Genomic DNA, 24788 nt, shown 5'->3' with positions numbered 1-24788 from the left:
TTTGTACAGGGTGTCCAAAAAATATTTTTTAAATAAATTATTTGACAAAAAAAGAAGAATGTATGTACATAATTTATTAAATTCCAAATACATTTTACTGTTGCCCAAAAAACAAAAAAAAGTGTTTTTTATTATGTTTATTATTTCACAAATAATAAACATCGCTTTTCGATTAAATTCAATGTTCATGCCAGCTCCCGCCAACCACCTGCATCTTGGAAGTTTGAACATTTAATTTAAGCGAAAAGCAATGTTTATTTGTGATATATTTTTTGTTTTTTTCTGACGTGTTTCAATGTTTTTTTTTCTGATTTCTGACAGCAATAAAATGTATTTTGAATTAAACAACTTATGTACTTAAATTCTTCTCTTCTTTGTCAAAAAATGTAATTTAAATTTTTTTTCTTTTGGACACCCTGTATAAATATTTATGTAAATGTTTACATTACTGAATAGATAATTAAGTACCCTTTCAAATGAGCTGGCACACGACCCCTATTCTCATTTAAAAAAATCGTCGATAACGTCATCACGCCCAGATGGATGATGTCACTAGTATGACATATATGTCAAAATATCATAATTTAAAAATAAAAATGTACCTGTTTCGGGATTTTCCCTAAAGTCGCCGGTTTACGAAATAATGACTTTATTCCTTTCATTTGCACCATACATGCCTAATTTTAATGATGAATGTGTATTGTTTGGACGTGGAAGGTCAAATATCGAAAATTTTTCGACATTACTTGTACAGCTCTGGCCCAAAGGTAAACCGTTAGCAGATGCAAAAGTGAAAGACATCGAAAGTTATATGCACCTTAGTCCAGATGACGCTAAACTTTTTTAAAATAATTTTGTTGGTGCTGTCAATCTGATAGAAGGTGTTGATGCAACGTTCCGAGCTTAGATTTTGAAATGGATCTTGGTAATATAAATGAGTAAAATGATTTTGTTAATTTCAAGTTATTATAATACTTTATTCAAAACTAGCAGTTTTACTTATCTAAAACCTTCCAACCCACATACTAATGTTTTATCAAAACATTTCCTCTTAGCCAAGCCGCACACCAAAGAAACATGAAACGAAAAACATGAAACATGAAACGAAAAACATGTTTCATGAAACTAAAACACTGCTAAACAAATCTCAAAGTCCGCCTACCAATGAAACGAGTGTGATTCATGCTCATGACACATTTTTATTTTCGGAGAGTTTCATAAATGGCCGGACGTATATTTGTTTAGCAGTGGTTTATTTCCATGAAACGTAATTTACGTTTCATGTTTCTTTGATGTGCGGTCCGGCTTATGACTATTTTGGCAGAATACGTCCAACTCGTAATTTTGAATATATCTTTTTCAAAAATTACGCATTTGAAAAATTGTATATGTATATAAGCTGTATACTCCCGTGGAAGTTATAGCTGTTTTTCACTTTAATGATCCGTTGAGACATGGGGGATCAGTCCACTTTTCTTCTAATCTGTCTCCTCAAAGCTTCTGGTGTGTCTTCGTTTCCTTCACTACTTTTCTCCACTCATTTCGGTTCCCAGTCTTTTTTTTCAGTTACGAATTCCCATAAGTCGTTTTCGACTTGCTGTTTCCATCTTGCTTTTGGTCTGCCTCGTGCTCTTGTCTCAGGGGGTACCAGTTGGTAATAACTTTGATGTGATCATCTTCACTTTTTCTACTTATATGAGCATACCACCTTATTCTTCGTGCTTTTGCTTCTTTCACTATGTTTTCTCCTTCCATCCATTGTTCTATTTCGTGGTTCATCCAGGGTCTTCTTTCGTTTTTATTTATTACTTTTGGTCCCAGAATGTTGCGCATTGTTTTTCTTTCAAATACTTTCAGCTGTTCTTCTTCTTTTAACGTTAGGGTGTTGGTTTCTATGGCATACATTACCACTGGCCTTATGGTAGCCTTATATATTTGCATCTTTGTATTTCTGCTTAATTTTTTATCTTTTATTATTTTTTTATTTTTGTGGTAAGCTCTATTTCCTGCTTGTAGTTTCTGTTTCAGGTCTGTTCTTTCATTATCTCTGCTAATCATCGTTCCCAAGTATTTGAATGTATCTACTTCCTCAAATCTGTCATTATCTATTATCATTTGTGTTAGTCTTGTTTTCTTAAATCTGCTTGCGTTCATGTACTTTGTTTTTTCCATATTTATGTCTAGTCCTTCGCTTTTTGCCCCTTTTTCTATTTCAGAGAATGCCTTAATTAATGATCTTTTGTCCTGGGCTATTATAACGATATCATCTATTTGTACTGCATTTTTATTAATTATTCCGTTATTTGTTGCTTCTTTTATTGCACAATCTAGAGCTGTAATGAATAACTCAGTTGACAGGGCATCCCCTTGTCTGACTCCGTTTTGGACCCTGATCTTCTCTGTTGTCTTTTGATCTAAATCTTTACTGCTTGTGCCTCTTTCATTGTGATTTTTATTAACTGTATTAATTTGCCTGGTATTTTTATGCGTATTAGATCTTCTATTAGTTCGCCTCTTTTTAGTTTATCGAAGGCCTATTTAGAATCCACAAAAAGCATATGCAGTTCCATGTTATGTTCATATGTTTTTCCATGATTTGTCTTATTATGTGAATAGCGTCTATCGTCGATTTTTCTTTTCTGAATCCATATTGGTAATTTCCTATGATTTTTTCAGTATGCTCTGCTAGTCTGTTCTTTATTATTCCCGTCATGACCTTATATGTCACATTTAGCAAGGTGATTCCTCTATAGTTTTTGCATATTTTTTGGTCTCCATTTTTGGGTATCGTTATAATTATTCCCGTTTTCCAGTCTTCTGGCATACTTTCCTCTTTCCAAATCGTTACAATTAATTCATATATTTTTCTAGTTAGAGCTTCTCCACCATATTTGATGAGTTCTCCGTTTATGTTGTCATAACCCGCTGCTTTTCTGTTCTTGATCTTCTTGATACTTTCTGCTACTTCTTCGTATGTAGGTTCCTTGTATTCCTCCGCGTCCTCTCTTATCCTTATTATGTCCCCTTCCTGTGGCATCTCACCTGTTGCTTTATATAATTCCTCGAAATGTCTTATCCAAATGTCTTCTTCTATGGCTACCATCGGTTTTGGTTTTTTTCCTAATTTTAAGTAATTATATAGTGGTTTAGAATTATTTCTCATATTTTCTTTTTCGATGCCCATCATTATTTCTTCTAATTTTCTTTTATTTTTCATTTTACATGTTTGCTTTGCTATTGTCCTTGCTCTCCTATATGTTTCCATATCTTCTGCTGTTCCTGAGTTTATCCATTTCAATCTGGCTTTATTCTTTCTTTCTCATTTTTTCTCTACATTCCTGGTCAAACCATTCATTTCTTCTGATGTTTCTTATTGTGCCAATTTCTGTATCCGCTGCCTTTTCTATGGTTTGTTTAATTCGTTTCCATTGTTCTTCTATTTCTTGTTCTTCGTGTTGTATTCGTTTTTTAAGTTCTTCTTTGTATCCATCTTTTATTTCATCCTCCTCCAGTTTTTGTATGTTTCATTTCTTTTTCGCTACTCTTCTTTCTTTTGGTTTTGCCTTAATTATGCATTTTGCAATCACCAGGAAGTGGTCGGAGTCTATGTTCGCTCCTCTATATGATCGTACATCATTTATTGATTTCGCTTGTTTTTTCTTGATCAGAATGTGATCGATTTGGTTTCCGGTATTAGTTCCAGGTCGTAACCATGTTATTTTGTGTACATCTTTATGCTGATATTTGGTGCTACTTATTTCCATTTCTAGTGCTGCTGCTATGCCACATAATATATCCCTGTTGTCATTGGTTTTGTCATGTAATGTATGTGTACCTGCCACTTCTTGATTATAACTTTCTCTTCCAACCTGTGCATTAAAATCCCATAGGATAATTAGTATATCCTGTTTTGGCACTTGATCCACCTCTCTCTTCCAATTTCTCGTAAAAGTTTTGTTTGGTTATTTCATCACTATTTTCGGTGGGTGCATAAACGTTAATTATAGATAGTTTTTGCGGCTTATAATCTATTCTTATATATGATATTCTGTCATCGACTGCTTTAAATTCTAAGACTTCCTTTCTTAATTTTCCTCTGATGTAAAATGCTGTCCCTCCTTGCCCTTGTTTATCCTTTCCTGCATACCATAATGTATAATCACTTTTTTCTATTTTGCCTTGTCCTCCCCATCTGACTTCCTGTAATCCAGCAATATCTACTTTGTATCTTTGTAGCTCATTTGCCATTTCCTGCATTTTTCCTGATTCTAGTAGTGCCCTCACGTTCCAAGATCCAATTTTTATTTTTCTTTTATTTATTCTCTTCCGTTTCTTATTGTCTAACTTTATCTCATTCTCAATTTGAAAAATTACCTAAATAAAATCTTCATACAATTAATATCAAGTATTATAGTCATTGTCATAGTACATTCTCTCACGGTTTTTGCTGTAAATTTCAGAGAACCGCTTGGATTGACGTGAAATTTGGCATAAGCATAGCTAACATGTCAAAGAAAAAAGTGATATGGTGCCGATGTGTGCTTTTGTCCTGAGGGTAAGCTTCACCCCATCTCGTGGGTGAAAAAATATATGTCCAAGATAAGTCCCGAAATGGATAAACTGACCAATTTTAAGCAACTTATGTTCTATAGAGTTTTTTCACCAAATCCATACTTTTCGAGTTATTTGCAAGTGAATATGTTCATTTTTCAACAAAATGACCACATTCTTAAACGGTTTTTCGCAAATAACTCCAAACGTAAGCATTTTGTCGAAAAAAATATTCTTATCAAAACTATAGCCTATAAAAAAGTGAAAAAAACGGTGTACATATTAGGTCTCTATACCTAACAAAAGCAGAGTTATAGCTAATGAAAAATAGGTTCATATTCACAAAATTCCAAATAGAATAATTCAATATGAAATATAAAAATAATGAAATATTCTTGGGGAAAACACATTACAACTTTTTTAAAGTGTTTAAAAAAAAGCTTTATTTTTGTAAAATAAAAATGTATACCATTTTTATTCTTTATATAATTCTTTTATTTTGTATACCATTTATCTTTATTTTTGTTTTTATAAAAAAAAAATTCTAGCATCAAATGTAAGCAAGTTACGCTCAAAATAAAGTTGGTCCCTTTTGTTTTGGCAAAAAAAATCAGGAAGATCACCCTCCAATTAGCAACTTAAATGAAATTAATCGTTACCGCTTCACAAGTTACTTTACTTATGTTGTGTTTATATGATCTGTAAGTTTCATCGATTCAAAGTGGTTATTTTTGAAAAAAATTGGTTTTAAAGTAAAATTTTTAAAAATTTTAGTTTTGAAAAAATTGCTTTTTTTTTAAATAACTCAAAAATTGTTAGAGATACCAAAAATCTTAAACAATAAAAAAAGTCGGTTCTACGTTTCTGAATATTTTGTATTTTTTGTTTTTCTGTAAGACAAACATTGGTTAAGATTCGGTGTTTCTAAATTTGCATACACTCGTGATAAGTGACTCGTTCAAGCCCTTTTAACTACAACTCTTTCAAAAATAAGGACGTTGAACCGATGAAACTTACAGATCATATGATCAATACATACGCGATTAAAAACTTGTGAAGCGGTAACAAATAAGTTCATTTGAAATGCTAATTCGGGGGGTGACTTTAAAAAAAGGTCAAAACGGCAAACAGGTGTATGTTTTCAAAAAACTTTTGATAGTGTGTAGGTAGTTTTTTTTACACACTATCAAAAGTTTTTTGAAAACATACACCTGTTTGCCGTTTTGACCTATTTAGAAGTGTGTACAAGTCTTGCAGTCTTTTCCAATTAATTAATTTAAAAAAAGGGACCAACTTTATTTTGAGCGTAACTTGTTTAATTTTGATGCTAATAAATTTTTTTTGAAAAACAAAAATAAGCATTTTTTAAACACTTTCTATTTTTCATTAGCTATAACTCTGCATCTACTACGTATAGTGGCCTAATATATACACCATGTTTTTCACTTTATTATGTGCTATATTTTTGATTAGAATTTTTTTTCGACCAAATACTTACTTTTTGAGTTATTTGCGAAAAACCGTCTGAAAACGTGGATATTTTGAAGAAAAATTAACATATTCACTTGCAAATAATTCGAAAAGTATTAACTTGGTGAAAAAACTTTATAGAACAAAAGTTGCTTAGAATTAATATCATAATAAATGACTTTCGAGGAAACCTTAATTTTATTGACGAAGTAAGTCTAAAACGTTATCGAACATTTTTAACACACCATCTTAGATTTTTTGTCGAAAAGTTTCCAACTTTTTCTTGCTTTACAATGGCGTTTTTTCTTTACTTATTTCAGATGCCCCTGAAGATGCTCTAGGAGCGAAAGTATAATTGGGGAAGATTAAATTAAATTTACTGCTCGATTTCTGCCTTTCACTTTGTAAAATTCATATATTCGAGCATTCAACCATTTCCTATTAGTCTTTGAAATAAAACCGCGTGACTCAGTCATCATCATTCTCTTTGCCTTATCCCTATGCGGGGTCGGCTTCCCTAATTGCATTTCTCCACCCAATTCTGTCTTGGGTCATATCAATGTTAATCCCCTTTACCAACATGTCCTGCCTTATCGCCTCCCCCCAGGTCTTCTTTGGTCTTCCTCTCCTACTCCTTCCAGGAATCTGCACTTCAGCTATTCTTCGTATTGGGTGATTAACGTCTCGACGTTGAACATGACCAAACCATCTTAACCTATGCTCTCTCATTTTGGCATCAATTGGTGCCACACCTAGACTTCCTCTAATATACTCATTTCTAATTTTATCCTTCTTTGTCACTCCACTCATCCATCTAAGCATTCTCATTTCCGCCACATGCATTCGTTGTTCCTCTTTCTTTTTCACTGCCCAACATTCAGTTCCGTACATCATAGCCGGTCTTATGGCTGTTTTATAGAATTTTCCCTTCAGCTTCATTGGATTTTTTCTGTCACACAACACACCACTCGCTTCTTTCCACTTCATCCATCCAGCCCTAATTCTACTGCATGCATCTCCATCTATTTCTCCATTACTCTGTAATACCGATCCTAGGTACTTAAAACTATTGCTTTTCACAATCATTTCACCATCCAAAGATACCATTTTATTTGTAGTAGCTCCATCTTTAAATGAACATTCCAAATACTCTGTTTTTGTCCTACTAAGTTTTAAACCTTTTTCCTCCAGAGCATGTCTCCACTGTTCCAGTTTTTGTTCTAAGTCTCTTTCACTATTTCCTACTAACACGACATCATCAGCATACATTAAGCACCATGGAATGTTACCCTGTAGTTTCGCTGTTATCTGGTCCAAAACTAATGAGAATAAATACGGACTAAGCACCGAGCCTTGGTGCAATCCTACTTTCACATGAAATTTATCAGTCTCTCCCACACCTGTCCTAACACTAGTCGTAACTCCCTCATACATATCCCTCACAATCTTTACATATTCACCAGGGACTCCTTTCGTATTGAGTGCCCACCACAGAATCTCTCGAGGAACTCTATCATATGCTTTCTCAAGATCAATGAATACCATATGAGCGCTTGTTTCTTTACTCCTGTATTTTTCCATCAACTGCCTTATAATGAAAATTGCATCTGTTGTTGATCTACCCTGCATAAAGCCAAATTGATTCTCGGATATTTCGGTCTCTTCACGTATCCGTCTGTCAATTACTCTTTCCCATATTTTCATGGTGTGGCTAAGCAGTTTTATAGCCCTGTAGTTTGTACATTGTTGTATATCTCCCTTGTTTTTGTAAACAGGTACCAGTATACTGCTTCTCCATTCGTCTGGCATTTGTCCGACTTCCATAATTCTATTAAATAGACCTGCTAGCCATCTTGTTCCTGTCTCTCCCAATGCTCTCCATACTTCCCCAGGAATATCATCTGGTCCTACCGCTTTTCCTTTCTTTATTTTTTGAAGCGCTTGAGCCACTTCCTCGTTGGTTATTTTGGTGACCATTGCTGCTACTGTCTCCGTTGACTCTACAGGCTGTCTGTCAAATTCTTCATTTAATAAGCTGTCAAAGTACTTTCTCCATCTCTTTTTGACTTCCCTTTCGTGAACTAGTATTTTATTATTTTCATCTCGGATACATCTAATCTGATTAAAATCTTTTGCTTTCTTTGCTCTCTGTTTGGCTATTTTATATATCTTCGTTTCGCCTTCCCTGGTATCAAGTTGATCGTATAGGTTTGAATACGCTTCTGCTTTGGCTTTTGCTACTGCTACTTTCGCTTCCTTTTTCGCCACCATATAGTTTTGAAGATCTGTGTCGGATCTGGTTTCTTGCCACTTTTTATATAATTTTCTCTTCTCTTTTATTTTTCCTTGTACTTCGTTTGACCACCACCAAGTCTCTTTATCCTCGAACTTTTTTCCTGACGTTTTCCCAAGTATTTCAATAGCAGTCTCTCTAATACTACTGGCCATTTTTCTCCAAATTGTATTAGGGCTTCCTTTCATGTTCCAACATATTTTTTCTACTATTCTTCTCCTGAATAGACCTTCTTTCTCATCTTTCAGCAGCCACCACTTGATTTTTTGTGGTCCTCTCCGATATTTTTGTTTAGTTTCGCTTTTTACTTCGATGTCCAGAACAAGCAGCTTATGTTGTTGGCTTACTGTCTCATTCACTATTACCTTGCAGTCCTTGCATTCACGTATGTCTTCTTTCCTTATCATGAAGTAGTCTATTTGGGATTGATGTTGTCTACTTTTGTAGGTAATAAGTTGAGTTTCTCTCTTTTTAAAGAATGTGTTAACAATCACCATATCCAATGCTGTTGCTAATTCAAGCATGTCATCTCCAGCTTCATTTCTAGTTCCAAAGCCTAATCCCCCATGTATTGTTTCATATCCTGTCTTGGTTTGGCCCACATGTGCATTGAAATCACCTCCTATTATAACCTTCTCTTCTGCTGGAATATCACTCAGTACGTCTCCTAATTGATCATAGAAAGCTCTTCTTTCATTCTCACCCAGACCTGTTTGGGGAGCATACACACACACAACATTCAATACCTCTTTATCAATTACAAATTTCACTGAAATCATTCTATCACTCGTTCTTACAACTTCTACTACGTTATCTTTCATTTCACTATCAGCAATTATACCAACTCCATTTCTAGTGTTACTACTCCCTACATACCACAATTTGTATCCTTCACCTAGTTCTTTCGCCCTTTGTCCTTTCCACCTAGTTTCTTGAATACAAGCAATTTGGACTCTTCTTCGTTTGAGCGCATCCACTAACTCCAGACTCTTACCTGTAAGACTACCAAGATTCCAAGACCCTATCCTGATTTTTCTGATTTTTCATATATTCGAGCATTCAACCATTTCCTATTTGTCTTTGAAATAAAACCGCGTGACTCAGTATTCTAAACAATTTAAGGTGCTTTCAGATAAAAAAATGAATATCAATGCTACACCGCCTGAGAAAATAAAACTAATTGCGTTCTCGATCTTCTAAGTCTAAAAACGACCCTAAGGGTCGTTTAAACACAGCGATAAATCAAACAACTTATCAAGGTCAATCGAGTGTTGCAACTTATCATTGTGTGTAAACGGTGCATCGCACGACTTATCAAAGTTGGAGTTGGGTTGAAGTTGGTATCGGATTGAATCAACTTGGATTGAATCGTCGTGTCTAAACGGTACAGCGATTTATCATTGGAGATGGGTTGCATCAATTTAGGAGAATCTTACAGAATTAGAATTTATTTACATATCCAATTAAATGTACAGGGTGATTGATTAGTGGGGTAAAGCTACGTAGATCCGTTATAGTAATAAGATATAATAATTATATAAGTATATAGATCCAATAAAAGTTAATAACAAAAATTGTAGCCAACTTTGAGATTAACATTTTAAAATTAATTAGAATGTTACAGAGGGTGTTCGATAACATAGTGGCAGACCTAACTTATGTTTTTTTTTTAAATGGAACACCCTGTATTTTATTTTATATTCAAAATCTTCTTAACTTCGCCATTACAAATGTATAAAGGATTGTTATGTTATACAGGGTATTTTACAAAGTTATAACCAATTTTATACGGAAATTGTAACAAGTTAACTCATTGTATAAATAAAAATAAGCACAAAAGCAATGGATTATTGATGCCATATTTTTTTATTTATTATCAAAATTTTCATAAATTATTATTCATCTTCTTCTTTTTGTATAGACGTGACTGTCTGTTTTTTCAATGTGCCTCTAGTAAGTTGTCGTTCAATCGTTTTCGTGGTCTTACCACTGATCGTCTGCCTATTGGGAAACCGTATCTACTACTCTGTTGTCATTCGGCTTATGTGGTCATTCCATTCTATTCTTCTGTTTTTACCCTGTCTTCTGACGTATATCTGCACTTCCAGCACTGTCCCATAGAGTCTCACTATCGATTTTTCGAAGGGTTTTCATCTCCGCTGTTTCGAGCAATCTTTTTGTCCTCTCTGTGTCGGGTCGTGTTTCTGCCGCGTATGTCATTATTGTTTTTTATTTCTCCATATTGTGTCATTCAGGCAACCTGCGGCTCTGTTTGCTCTATTAACTTGATCTTCCACTTCTGTTTCGAAACTTCCGTAGCTAGATAGTGTTATGTCTAGGTATTTAAACTCCATTACTTGTTCTATTATCTGACCTTCCAGCTCCAATTTAAATCTTATTGGATCTGCTGTTATAACCATGCATTTTGTCTTTTTTGGGGAAATTAACATGTTAAATTTTCTGGCGGTTATGTTAAATTGGTGCAGAATACGTTGTAAATCATCTTCATTTTGAGAGATTGGTATTGCATCGTATGCATGCATAGCAGATTATTTTGAGTTGTTTGTCTCCCATTTGGTATCCTTTTTTAGTTCTTACTTTTTTTATTATTTCGATATCAATGAATCCTACTGTCTTATCCTATTGCCGCCTTCAATTAGGTCAGTTAGTTCATCTTACACTTTTACTTTTATTGTGTGATTCTGGTAGATGTTTTCGATCGTTTTAATTATTCCTAAAGGTAGCTTTCTCGAGTATAACAAATGAATAACTTTACCTTAATTATACCCTTATACTCTTAATTAAATTATACCCTTAATTTGACCATGTCAAATGCTTTCTTAAGGTCCACGAAACATAAATATGCCTGTTTGTTGTATTCCAACCATTTGATTCTCTTGAACTTACCTCATTATAAATACAGCGTCAGTGCATGACCTTCCCGACCTAAAACCTTGCTGTTCTTCTCATCATCATCATTGGCTCGACAACCCTTTCTGGGTCTTGGCCTGTTCCAGGATTCTTCTCCATTCTGATCTGTTTCGTGCTTTTTTTCTCCAGTTTTTTATTTTTAAGGTTATTATATCATTTTCTATTTGTTCTAAATATCTCAGCTTCGGTCTTCCTCTTGTTCTTTTTCCTACTGGCATCTGTTTGAATATTTTGTTTGGTATTTCGCCTTCTTCCATTCTTTCTACATGTGCCATCCAACGCAGCCGCTCTTCTGCTAATGGTATAATTTCAGTCAATTTGTTTGTTATCACTTTGGTTGTTAATTTTAATGTCGTGTTTAATAAGTTAATTCCTCTATGATTCTCCGGGTACGATTTTTCTCCTTTTTTGAAGGGAGGTATTAGAATGCTTGATCTCCATTGTTGTGGATGCTTGATCTCAATTCTTCTGTTTTGTTCTATTATGTTTTGTATTAGTTTTAATAGTTGTTTAGTTAGATCTTGTTCTCCGTACTTTAGGAGTTCGTTCGTATATCAATATCATAAATTATTGATATTGCTAATTTTCTTTATATTGAATACAGGGCGAGTCAAAACGCAACTACCTACATTTTCTCAGTAATTTTAAATGGAACACCGTGTATTTTATATCACTATCGAAAAGTACCATTACCGTACTTTAATTTTTATAAAACATTCCCTACGTCTAAATTTATTAGTTTTCGAGATATTTTCATTTTTCAGAGCAAATTATTAATTACGGGTCTAAAACTTTCCAAATTTTGAGTAAGCCATGAATTGTCTAAAACTGACAATTTACGATTTAGTACTGATTATCAATCTGGTAATAAATATAACAATGTAGCAAATAAAGAAAGAAAAATAATTTATTTATTATAAATTTTGCAAAAAAAAACAAACACAAAACAAACATTTTGTGAAAACAAATAAAAACTACTTTTGTACGTAAATGTACCAATGTAACAAATAAAGAACAAAAAATAATTTATCACAAAAATTTTTTTAAAAAAGACATGAACACAAAACACAACATTTTTGAAAAAATTTAAATATTTTAAATATTTTTGTAATTACAAAGTTGTTCAAAATGACCGCCTGTCTTATGCATGTCTAAAAACGGTCATTGAATGAATTACTTACACTACGAAGCATTTGTAAATTAAAAATTCGAAATACACTTTTTATTCTATTTTTCATTTCATCTCTTGTTGTTGGAGGCATTTTATAATCTTCATTCTAAAAGTAACCCCAAAAAATCAGTCCAGTTTCTTAAATTCTGATGATCTGGGTAGCCACGCTACTGGTCCATTGAAAAATGAAAATATCTCGAAAACTAATAAATTTAGACATAGGGAATGTTGTATACAAATTAAAGTACGGTAATGGTATTTTTCAATAGTGATATAAAATACAGAGTATCTCATTTAAATTTTACTGATAAAATAATGTACTTGAGTTTTAACTCACTCTGTATTAGATATAACGTAAATTAGCAATAAATCAATCATTTTTAAAATTTTTGATAATAAATAAAAAAATATGGCATCAATAAACCATTACCGTTGTGCTTATTTTATTTATACAGTGAGTTGAACTTGTTACGATTTTCATATAAAATTGGTTATAACTTTGCAAATACCCTGTATAACATACCCAACCTTTATATTATAAAGAAAGTAACAGGATATATTTGTTTAGGATGAAAACTAGTTAAAATTTATTGAAGGGTTTAAAATGTACACAATGCTCCCCTCTTCAACTTGTTGTGGTCAATCAGATCGCGATAAATCACATCAACTTATCGCAGCGTCTAAACAGCGTTTCAACTTGTCATCACAACTAGTTGCTGTGACTTATCGCTACGACGCTTATGAGTGAGAATCTACGTTCTCAAACTGCTGGCCGATAGACTGACAAAATTAGAATTTCTTTTTACCGGGGCCGATAAATTTATACATACAGGGTGATACGTCAGTGTTTTCGAGACCGTTACACTACATCATAAAATATACAGGGTAAATTTTTTCTTAAAATTTAAACTAATTCTAATGGTTAAAAAAATAAAAAATTTTATTGCTTTTAAATAGTACGCTGGCCTATAATGGGTTAATTAATATAATATAATCGAATTTTGTTATACTTACCAGGCATAGTAGTAATTGCCAATAATACATATTGAATAAGAGAGATTATTAATTGGGTCATTTTGCTAATGTCAAAAGGTAGCCACAGAGGAAACATTGTGAGGCAATTCACCTCTAAACCTTTTTTTTCAGCGTCCTTGTAACAACCTGGAGCTTGCAGGATACTGACAAGTTCGTAGAAAACTGCGCACATAAAATAAAATATGATGATTCCAATGGCACGCTTATTACCCAATACAGTTAATTCGTCGATCTTAGGAGGTTTTCCGAATTCGCTGAAATCTGTAAGCAATTGTATAATTTTCGTCCAACCTTTTGAGCAAAACGGAAAACACAGATCGACTGATAATATTCCTATCATTGAGAATATAATAGATAAATCTTCGCTGGTAGCCACGTCAATTTTATCTAAAAAATAATACATTGTATAACAAGTGAGAAAAAAAGACATATTTCTCACGAGCGTACAAGTTTTTTGGCACGAACCGTCGCACGAAGCGAGTGCCGCAAATGAAGTGAGGGAGAAATATGTCATTTTCTCATGTGTTGCACACTGTACTTTTTCTATGGATGCGGTTTTTTCAAGAGTTCAAATTTCAAAATTAAATAATTTAAGTGCTTTTAGGTACATTATATGCATAATGTGAAACAAAATACGTATACATCATCATCATCATTCTCACGTGTAGGTATGTAATATTCTTAAAATTTATATACCTTATTTTTAAAAATTCTAACAGTTATTTTTAAACAGGTTTGAAAGATAATTCCTGCTAAGTTTTGCTTTAACACATTTATTTGAAAATATTAATTGTGTTTGTGTTGTTCATGTTACCATGGAAACGGCGATCATATTGTTACAGCTTCTTGAAAGTAAGTTTATTCAAACTCAAATACAATATTACAAACTTTAACAAACTGACAACTGTCGACTACTAAATCTGAATTACAACTGAACTATAAAATGTCACACACATACGTTCTTCTTCTTCTTCTTCCTTTATTGGGTTATATCCCTCGGGATAATTCGCCCAGCTTACACCAGAGAAATACTCTTGTCTTGCTCTGGGCAATCGAATATTTCCAAATATATATGCTAAAGCCTCAATTTTTTTAAATATATATTAGTAGGAACATCTTTTTATAGGGCCAGACAGTCCCTACAGGAAAGGCAATATTATAACATAAGGGTTAAAACTTTTATCGTTTGGAGGTCTAATATCTTTTTATATCTTTATCTTCTTAATTTTTTAATTCAAAGTTGGGAATTGATTAATTTATAAGTTAAGTTTAGATAAGTTAAGGAATTTAAGGATCAAGTTAATCCTACGTGGATTAAGGTTGGACATAAGTAGGCAAATTTCAATGGGGGTAGGGATATTTGTTTTAGCTAATTCTTTATATAGGTCAAAATTGGGTGACATATTTATAGGGCACTCAAAAATCAGATGACTTAAGGACCCAACTTGGCCACAGTCACAATATGGGTTGTCTTTTACTCCTATCCTGAATAGGTGAACTGGAGTAGCACAATGACCTGTCCTCATTCTAATAATGGTGGTTATATGTCTTCTGTCTTGGTATGCAAAATTGTGGTACCAGGGGAGTTTATCTATCTGACCTACAATTTTAGAGTAAAATGAATTATTTCGATTTTTCCCCTGCCATTCTTGCTTTCACCGATTCCAGATGGAATGCTTGATGTCTGGTAGAAAGTTGGAATAGTGAAGAGTGATACCAGCAGCGATATTTAAGGTTCTACCTATATTAGCTAGTTTATCAGCCACCATGTTCCCTTTAATATTCGAGTGTCCTGGAATCCATGCCAGACTAATATTAACGTTATTTTCTTTCGCCTCAATGATGCCTCTCTTGGTCATGAACGATGAGTGTTCTGTTTCCATAGAATAGGTTGATCTGCCTATTTTCTGTATGGCACTTTTAGAGTCCGAGCAGATGATTGCTTGTTTAATCCCATTTTTCAAAATAATTTGGAGGGCATGATTAATTGCGACAATCTCAGCCGTACATATTTGGGTATACTTAGGTAGTTTACTGGTATAAGAATAGTTGATCTCTGGGCTAAAGACACCAAAGCCTGTTAATCCTTCACCATCAACCGAGCCATCCGTAAAGAATTTGATGTGACTAGGTTTATTTAGAATTATTTTTTGGAGTTGAACTGAGGCAAGTTGGGATAAGTAGTTTTAAATTTGTTTTTTTAAAAGCACTAGAAATGGAATATTTCTGTTTTTCCAATGGTTTTGGTTCCTTTGAATTGCCAAGTCTAACAGGTCGAGAGCGGAAATAATTGGGTTGCCAATTAACATTAAATTTTTTAATATAAATTTAGAGCTAAGCCATTCCCATCTAGATTTAAGCGAGATCTGACCACTTTCACTTAAGAGAGCATGGATTGGGGTAGATTTCATGCATCCAGTTATAATTCGAATACTTTTGTATTTTAGTTTCTCCAATCTTTTAATTAAGGAAGTTGGGCAATCGAAAAATACCTGGCAGCCATAGTCCAGATGGCTCTGAATCAGACCATTGTGTACAATTTGTAAGGTTTTTGGATCACTTCTCCAATAAGTCCCACAAAGAGCTCTCATCACATTCAGACCACGATTTACTGTTAGTTCTATTGAGTTTACATATGAATTCCACTTTAAGTTTTTTTGAATATTTAGCCCCAGGTATTTGACTGAATCCACCCAACCAATCTTCTGGTTACAAAATACTACGTTGGGGGGAGAGAACACACATACGTTTATATAGATTTCTGGCGTTCTGGACGTCACCAGACATTTCTGGGTTATTCCATGATATTCAGAACATTCTCGTACGTGACTACTTCTTCTTTTACTTTTTACTTCTACGGAACTGTCATGACAATGCTCCCTACTTTATAGTTATTCGCCTCGAATAACTGGTCTATCAGGTTCTGGTTGAAGCCAACAGGGTGGATCAGTCCCATGATAAGGGGCTAATCTCTCGATATGAACTACCTTGGGTTTACTTCTAGCTGACAACTAGATGCGGTAGACGAGAACATTTATTTTCTTCAAGACGGTGTACGGGCCTTCCCAGTTTCGTTGAAGTTTCGGACAAAGTTCTTTCTTGCGTGTGGAATTGTATAACCATACTGGGTCACCTCTTTCGAAAATTATCCCAGTAGCATGAATATCGAGCCTGGACTTAGCTCTATCACTTTGAAGCTTCAAACTTTTACGAGCAAATTCGTAGGCTTTTTCCAATCTTTCTTTTAAGTTTTCAACGTAGGTCAAGGATGAAGATTCTTCTTCGCAGGGAGGCATTCTTCCGAAAATAAGATCTTGAGGAAGCTTCATTTCTCTTCCGGTGATCATCATCGATGGAGAATAACCAGTTGTTTCATGTTCGGAACTTCTGTAGGCTAACAAGAACAGAGGAATTAGGGTATCCCAATCTTTTTGATTATCAGCAACAAACATTGAAAGATATTGACAAATAGTTCTATTATGTCTTTCGATCATTCCGTCTGATTGTGGACGGAGAGGCGTAGTTCGAATTTTCTTAATACCCAAGATTTTCATTAATTCTTGCCATAATTCTGATTCAAAATTTCGACCTTGATCAGAATGCAACTCTAAAGGGACTCCATGTCTTGATACGACGTGTGTTATAAATGCTTCTGCTACTGTAGTCGCTTCTTGATTAGGAAGGGGTGCAATTTCAGGCCATTTCGAAAAATAATTCATTGCAACCATTAAGTACTTGTTTCCTCTCTCTGTTAGCGGGAGTATACCGAGAATATCTACTGCAAGCCGTTCAAAAGGCTCTCCGGATAGATATTGTGCCATTTTACCACGACTTCTTGTTCTAGGTCCTTTTCTACCGTTACATAAATTGCATTTCTTACACCAAGCTTCTACATCTCGGCGACAATTTATCCAATAAAATCTGTCTCGAATTCTGGCCAGTGTTCTTTTTACTCCAAAATGTCCTCCAGACAGGCTGCTATGAAGTTCCTGCAACACACTTTTAATGTGTGATTTTGGTAGTATCACTTGTTGGACTATACTTACTCCATCGGGACTTTCCCACTTCCGATATACCACACCATTCGAAAGATATAGAGATTCCCATTGAGCCCAGTACGCCTTTATAGTTCCACTGTATTTGGATGTTTCCTGCCAAATAGGTCTTACTCCATTTTTAACCCATTCTCTTATGACTCTTAAGGTGATACAGTAGCGATCAACAGGTAGCCAAAACGCGTTCCAAGATTGCGGCTGTAATTTTGAATATTTTTTCGAGATATTTGGCACACGTATTCATAATATAATAAAGAATGGCGGTACAGAGCCCAATTTGAAAAAAAATTAATATGTGGAAATTACTCTGTAATTAAATACAATATTAAAAAAACGAGCCTGTACCGCCATTAAGAAGAACAAAAAAATACACTTTCTTCAAATAAACTTTTTTATCCGATGCCTAGATTTTGTGTCATTTTGGAACTACTAATGAAATAAAAAATTTTAGTAGTTCCAAAATGACACAAAATCTAGGCATCGGATAAAAAAGTTTATTTGAAGAAAGTGTATTTTTTTGTTCTTCTTAATGGCGGTACAGGCTCGTTTTTTTAATATTGTATTTAATTACAGACTAATTTCCACATATTAATATATTTTTCAAATTGGGCTCTGTACCGCCATTCTTTATTATATTACGAATAGGTGTGCCAAATATCTCGAAAAAATATTCAAAATTACAGCCGCAATCTTGGAACGCGTTTTCTCTACCTGTTGATCGCTACTGTTTCCTCTTAAGTCATTATCTTTCTTTTGACTCTTCTTAATGTTTTCCAGGGAAGTCTAATCATTATCTTCATCCTGTTCAACCCTAGTCATGCAGAGACTTACTTCTTCGGAAACACTCTCTTTTTCTTCAAGTCTTTTACAGTACTGACATTGTCGTTCAAAACAGGGTCGTCTAGAAAGAATATCGGCATTGTTATGGAGACGGCCTTTTCGATGTACTATGTCGAAGTTATACTGTTGGAGTCTTTCTAACCATCGAGCCACTTGTCCTTCTGCCTTTTTAAAATTCACTAGCCAATGCAAAGCACTATGGTCAGTTCCGATTGTAAAATTTCTATTATAAAGGAAGGTATGATAATGTTCTAGGGCTTTTATGATAGCTAAGAGCTCTTTTCTGGTAACGCAATAATTCTTTTCTGCCTTTCCTATTGTTTTACTAAAATATGCAATAACTTTTTCTTCTCCTTCCTCTTCTTGTGATAATACGGCGTCAATACCATGCTGAGATGCGTCACAATCCAACAGAAATTTTCCATCTTCTCGTGGATAGGCTAGGAGAGGTGCTGTTGTAAGTCGTTTTTTAAATCTACGAAGGCATTTTGACAATCCGGTGTCCAGTCAAATGCAATATTGTTTTCGGTTAGTCAATGAGGGGGCTTAGCGATGCGCCCGAAATCTTTAATAAATTTTCGGTAATATGAACAGAGTCCAAGAAAACTTCTGATGTCTGATCTCCTTTTTATTTCCTGGTTTGGGCCAATTTTCTCAAACTGAAATATTCTCTGGGTCAGTTTTAATTTCTTCTGTTGAAACAATATGTCCTAGATAGTACGCCTCTCTTTGAAATAGTGAACATTTCTTATAATTTAGCTTTAAATTGGCATTTCTAAATCTCTCAAATACCTCGTTTAAGTTTTTAAGATGGTCATCAAATGATTTGGACATAATCATTATATCATCAAGATACACTAGACATGTTTTCCAGGTAAGTCCCCTTAAAACCATCTCCATCAGACGTTCAAACGTAGCTGGAGCATTACAAAGACCAAATGGTAGAACCTGGAACCTGTAGAGACCACGTCCAGTTGAAAAGCTGTTTTGTCTCGATCATCAGGATGTACTTCTACTTGCCAGTAGCCGCTTTTTAAATCTAATGTTGAAAATCATTTAGCACTTGATAAAGTGTTTAGTGTATCATCTATTCGTGGCAATGGATAACTGTCTTTTTGTGTAACTTGGTTTAATCTTCTGTAGTCTACACAAAAACGAGTAGATCCGTCTTTCTTAGTTACCTACTAAGACTACTGGTGAACACCAGGGGCCCGAAGCTTCTTCGATGATATCGGAGTTTATCATATCTTGTATTATGTTTTCAACTTCTTTTTGTCGAGCAAACGGTAATCTCCGTGGGGCTTGACGAATTGGTCTTGCATCTCCAGTATCAATTCTATGTTGAACTAAACTAGTACGCCCTGTAGCTTTATCTGATTCAAAAATGTCGTAGTTCTCAATTATAAATTCGTTAACTTTTGCTAATTCTTAAGTTGTTAAGTGATCAACATTTTTGATTAATTGTTTCGCGAGGTTAGCGTCAACTTGGTAACTTAAAGCTGTATTCATTTTCAAATATTTTTCACACTTGATTACTTTTTCTATTGGCGTACATAATGTTATTTGTTGTTCTTTCTTTAATTTAGAAGGCTTTTTAGACAAATTAGCAATTATTGCTGAAATCGTCTCAGCTACGTTAACGAGGTATCTAGCTATCAAAATTCCGTCATTAACAAGTTCCTCGCTTTCCACAACGCCAAAATGTAGACCTTCAGGTTTTTGACTCAACCTCGCCAGGACAATATTTTCAAAATTTTTAGGAATTTCTGTATCTTCGGTCACTATAACTCTTACTTGAGGTATCTAGTCTTTAAAATTCAGGACAATTTCTTCATTCTTAATAAACAAAATTTTATTTTGAAGATCTATGATAAATTTGTTCTCCATAATATCCATCCCAAGAACACATTCATCTTTAATATCTGCTACAAGAAACAGGTGTTTTATCAAGGTGTTACCAATCTGTATGGTTGCCGTTATTTCTCCATGAATTGGAATAGTGTGACCTGAAGCTGTCTCAAGAACTAGGTTTGTTTTAGTTGGCTGTAATTTCTCTTCAGAAGTCCGGTGCAAATAAACGATTTTGTTGCACCGGTATCAATAATAAAGGTGCATTTTTGATTGTCAACTTGGCCCTTAAGTAATAAATTCTGTTCATTTTTATTAAAAGTATAACTGCGAATTTGGGGGCTTTCGTTAGATACAGCCGACGCCTGCCCCTTAGTGTCGACTTTTATTCGTTTCCCTGGTCATTGCTTGGACGTTTATGGTCAGTTGTGGGGGATCGATTCTTTAGATACCTATCTCTACTAGTATTTCTTGTAGGACTATGTGATGGGCTTCTGGATGTTGATCTAGGGACCTTCTGACCTCGGTATTTGGTTCTTTGGTTGGCTGGGATCGGCTTCTGCAATTGTTTTGGAAATGTCCAATTCTTCCGCAGACAAAACATCTTCTGTTTTCATTTCGAGGTCTTTGTTGAATATTTTGTAGTATGCTTAAAATTTGGGATAAAATAGGTTGTTGATTATCTAGGTTGTGATTTCTTCGTTTTCTCTAAATCTTATTTCTTTTAATTTTGGGCCAGATCTGGAAATACTTTTTGCCGCTTCAAACTCCTGAGCTGAGATTAGTGTTCCATTTAGTGTGTTGTGGTGTTATAATCGGAGAGCCTGCATTTTTTTTTATCATGTAGTCCATCTATGAAAGCCTGTATCCCAATTTGTTACAGAAAATCTTTAAGTGCCTGAGGGTACGCTAAATACAATAAACTTTTTATATCAGCTTCGAACTCTTGCAGGCTTTCGTTATGTTTTTGATATCTAACTTTCAGTTGACTCTGGAAAACCTGCTTAGGATGCTGCTGGCCATATCTTGTCTCTAAAGCTTGTACGAGCGACATATAACTAATGTCATCCTGGGGAAGAAATTGTAAACCGGTTGCTGCTTGTCCTCTAAGTGACACTACCAAAGAAGCAGCCATTTCTTTCTCAGTCCATCCATTCGCTCTGGCTGCAGCTTCAAATTGGAAACGATACGTTTCCCATGCTGTTTGGCCATCGAACGTAGGTGATTTTAAAATGTTGGTTGTTCTAATAGCTGGTTCAACTATTGAATTTGATGAAGCTGTCTGTTCTGATTCGATATTAGTTACTGAAATAATAATATTATGTATTAAAACCGGCGGAAAACCAGTGAGAAAAAATATTTCTCACTGCGATGGCTGACATTTCTCACTGCCTGAGAAATTGTTCGTTTTGAATGTGTGTAAGTAGTGAGAGAAGTTGCACATTGTATAGCATCCATAGAAAATAGTATATTGTACAATAAGTGAGAAAAAGACATATTTCTCACGAGCGCAGAAGTTTGTTGGCACGAGCCGAGGCACGAGTCGAGTACCACAAATCAAGTGAGGGAGAAATATTTCATTTTCTCATGTGTATTTTCTCATGCGTTTCATGGGTTTAAAGTGAATGTTTTTTGAAAAAAATAAGATCAAATTATATAGCTTATTTTGAAATTTTCTTAAAAATCTTCCTTTTTCTCCATGTAACTCGAAAATGATAGGAGATACCAAAAAAGACACCACACAAAAATGTAGGGTTTTTTAGATAAAAATTCTAGTTTTGCTTTTCATTCCTGTATCTCTTATTATTTTCAAGTTTTATGTATGTATGTATTACACCGTTCTTAGGCGTCAACGCCCTTCGGTAGGGATCTATGGGGAGTACCACCGAGCCGCAAGCCCTTATCCCTTGCCGTACTGCTCCCTCATAGGTCGATCAGATGCCCGTATATTCCAGTCTAAGCGCCAGATTCATATTTAGAATTTTATACTGGCGCGTTAGCCTTTTTGTTTTTCCGATGGCCTCGGCTGGGCTGGAACTCACAAACCTCAAGGCGAAGTGAAGTGTGGATCAGCCGCTAGTCGCACTGAGCTATTCGATCGACAATTTTCAAGTTACATGGAGAAAAAGAAAGATTTTTAAGAGAATTTAAAAAGGCGCTCTATAATTTTGTCTTATTTTTTTCAAAAACCATTCATATTAAACCTGTCCAACTTTTTGAACATGGAAATAATACTATAATAGAAGGTATTACAGAAGGAAAACGATGTATTTAAACTCTGGTGGATGAGCGGTTAAATACACTTCTCATTTTTTCTTAAAATCCATTAATCCTCAATATTTTTTGCAGCATATCTCGCTTAGTTTGAATGTAATCAACATAATATTGCTCATTTTAAAATTCTTTTCAAGCACTATAAAAGGTATTGGAAGCATTATACACCTAAAATCTACCGTTTCTCTGTTAGTTCAAGTTGAATAAATACACCGATTTGAGCATGCACCAAAAAAACTAACTCTTTTCACCTACCATATATCTTTTTGCATTATAACTAGAAGATTCACGAAGGAATGAATCTCTTTGTTTTATATAAGCTATAAAAATTTTTTATAAAGTTTTTTTAGTCAGATGCATAGTTTTTAAGGTACCTATTCGCAAAAATCTGCCTGAAAAGGTGTTGTGCTTCAATGAAAATAGTCAATTTTCAACCACGAATAATTGAAAAAGTATTGAGTTTTCAAAAAATACATATTATAGAACAGTTTTTGCTTAGATAGAATTAGGTTCTATAGCCACTTTTCTAGACGAAAATACAAATCCCATCCCTATTAAGAGAGGCGTGAGACAAGGAGACGTAATATCGCCAAAGCTTTTCAACCTAGCACTAGAAGACGTCTTCAAAACGACAAATTGGTCAACCTATGGCATTAACGTTAATGGCAAGAAGCTAAATCACCTCAGATTCGCTGACGACATTGTGATTATAGCGAGCTCATTCGAGGAACTGCAAATTATGATAGAGGAACTCGCAGGCAGCTCCCAATACGTCGGTCTAAAAATGAACATGAAGAAAACAAAAATAATGACAAACACAGATGACCCCAGACGCATAACTATAAATGGCAGTGAGATAGAAAAAGTCCAGGAATATATCTACCTAGGCCAAATCCTGAAACTTGACAAAGAAAACCAAAGTGCGGAAATTAATAGGAGAGCAAGACTAGCATGGGCAGGATTTGGAAAACTTGGTTGGATACTTAAGAACCGCAAAATACATCAATATTTGAGGACCAAAGTGTTCAACCAGTGCATCCTTCCTATCATGACATATGGGTGTCAAACCTGGACCCTAACCAAGGCAAATATGAATAAACTAGCTACAACAGAAAGAGCTATGGAAAGAGCAATGTTAGGTATACGACTGTCAGATAAAAAGAGGAGCGACTGGGTAAGATCAAAAACAAAAGTCGAGGACATAACAACAAAAGTTGCCAAACTTAAATGGAGCTTTGCAGGCCACACTGTTAGACAAAAAGACCAACGTTGGAATGCCACGATACAACATTGGAGACCTTACCAAAGTAAACGACCGAGAGGAAGACCACAGATGAGATGGGTTGATGATATTAAAAGAGTAGCCGGAACGAATTGGAAATATGTTGCTCAGGATAGAGACCGATGGAAGGAGTTGGGAGAGGCCTATGTCCAAACGTGGACGATAGAAGGCTAAGAAGAAGAAGAATCCACTTCTGTGGTTATTTTACCTAAAAAAATGTCCACCCACGAAAAGGGATGGGAACCGGCCCCAAGATAAAAGCACCATAGTTTATAGGGTAGAATTTGAATTAGGAGATAAGTAGAGGCTATTCTATAGACACAGATGGGGTTCAGAAAAGGACTAGGTACTCGAGAAGCTCTCTTCGGTTTGAATGTTCTTATACAAAGATGCCTAGACGTTAATCAAGAAGTACATGCATGTTTTATCGATTTTGAAAAAGCGTTTGACAGAGTACGCCACGATAGGCTAAGAGACATTCTTGAAAGAAAAGACATAGATAATAAAGATCTGCGAATAATTTTCAACTTATATTGGAATCAGAAAGCTAACATCAAAATAGAAAACGAGATATCAAAAGCAATAGAAATACGTAGAGGAGTAAGACAGGGATGCATTTTGTCACCACTGCTATTTAATGTATATAGTGAAAGCATCTGTCAGGAAGCCCTTTTGTAAGCAAATGAAGGAATCGTAATCAATGGAGAGGTTGTAAATAATATTCGATACGCAGACGACACTGTACTAGTTGCAAGAACAGTAGAAGAATTACAACGATTACTTACAAACATAAATATTGCTTGCAACAATTATGGCATAAACATTAATATCAAAAAACCAAGTATATGGTCTTCAGTAAAATCATGACACAACCAGCACATATTAGTATAAACGGCATTCAAGTTGAAAAAGTATCAAGTTATAAATACTTGGGAACTTTAATAAACGAAACTGGAGACCAAAACAATAAAATAAAAAGACGTATCGAAATTGCCAGGGCCACCTTCATAAAGATGAGAAAATTCTTCTGCAACAGAG

At 34.6% G+C, this 24788-nt stretch overlaps 1 protein-coding gene across 1 annotated transcript in view; it reads right to left on the bottom strand.

The window, feature by feature from the left end:
- LOC114331862 (uncharacterized) overlaps positions 1-13819 on the bottom strand; it is a 73234-nt gene extending 59415 nt beyond the window's left edge. Inside the window, exon 1 of the mRNA XM_050651467.1 lies at positions 13431-13819. Coding sequence (XP_050507424.1) covers positions 13431-13791 — 361 coding nt within the window. The 5' untranslated portion in view covers positions 13792-13819. The remainder of the gene's footprint in view (positions 1-13430) is intronic.
- Between the last annotated feature and the right edge of the window lie 10969 nt (positions 13820-24788).

Source organism: Diabrotica virgifera, chromosome 5 (genome assembly GCF_917563875.1).
Source record: "Diabrotica virgifera virgifera chromosome 5, PGI_DIABVI_V3a".
NCBI classification, from domain to species: domain Eukaryota; kingdom Metazoa; phylum Arthropoda; class Insecta; order Coleoptera; family Chrysomelidae; genus Diabrotica; species Diabrotica virgifera.
This window is presented reverse-complemented; position numbering and strand designations above follow the sequence as displayed.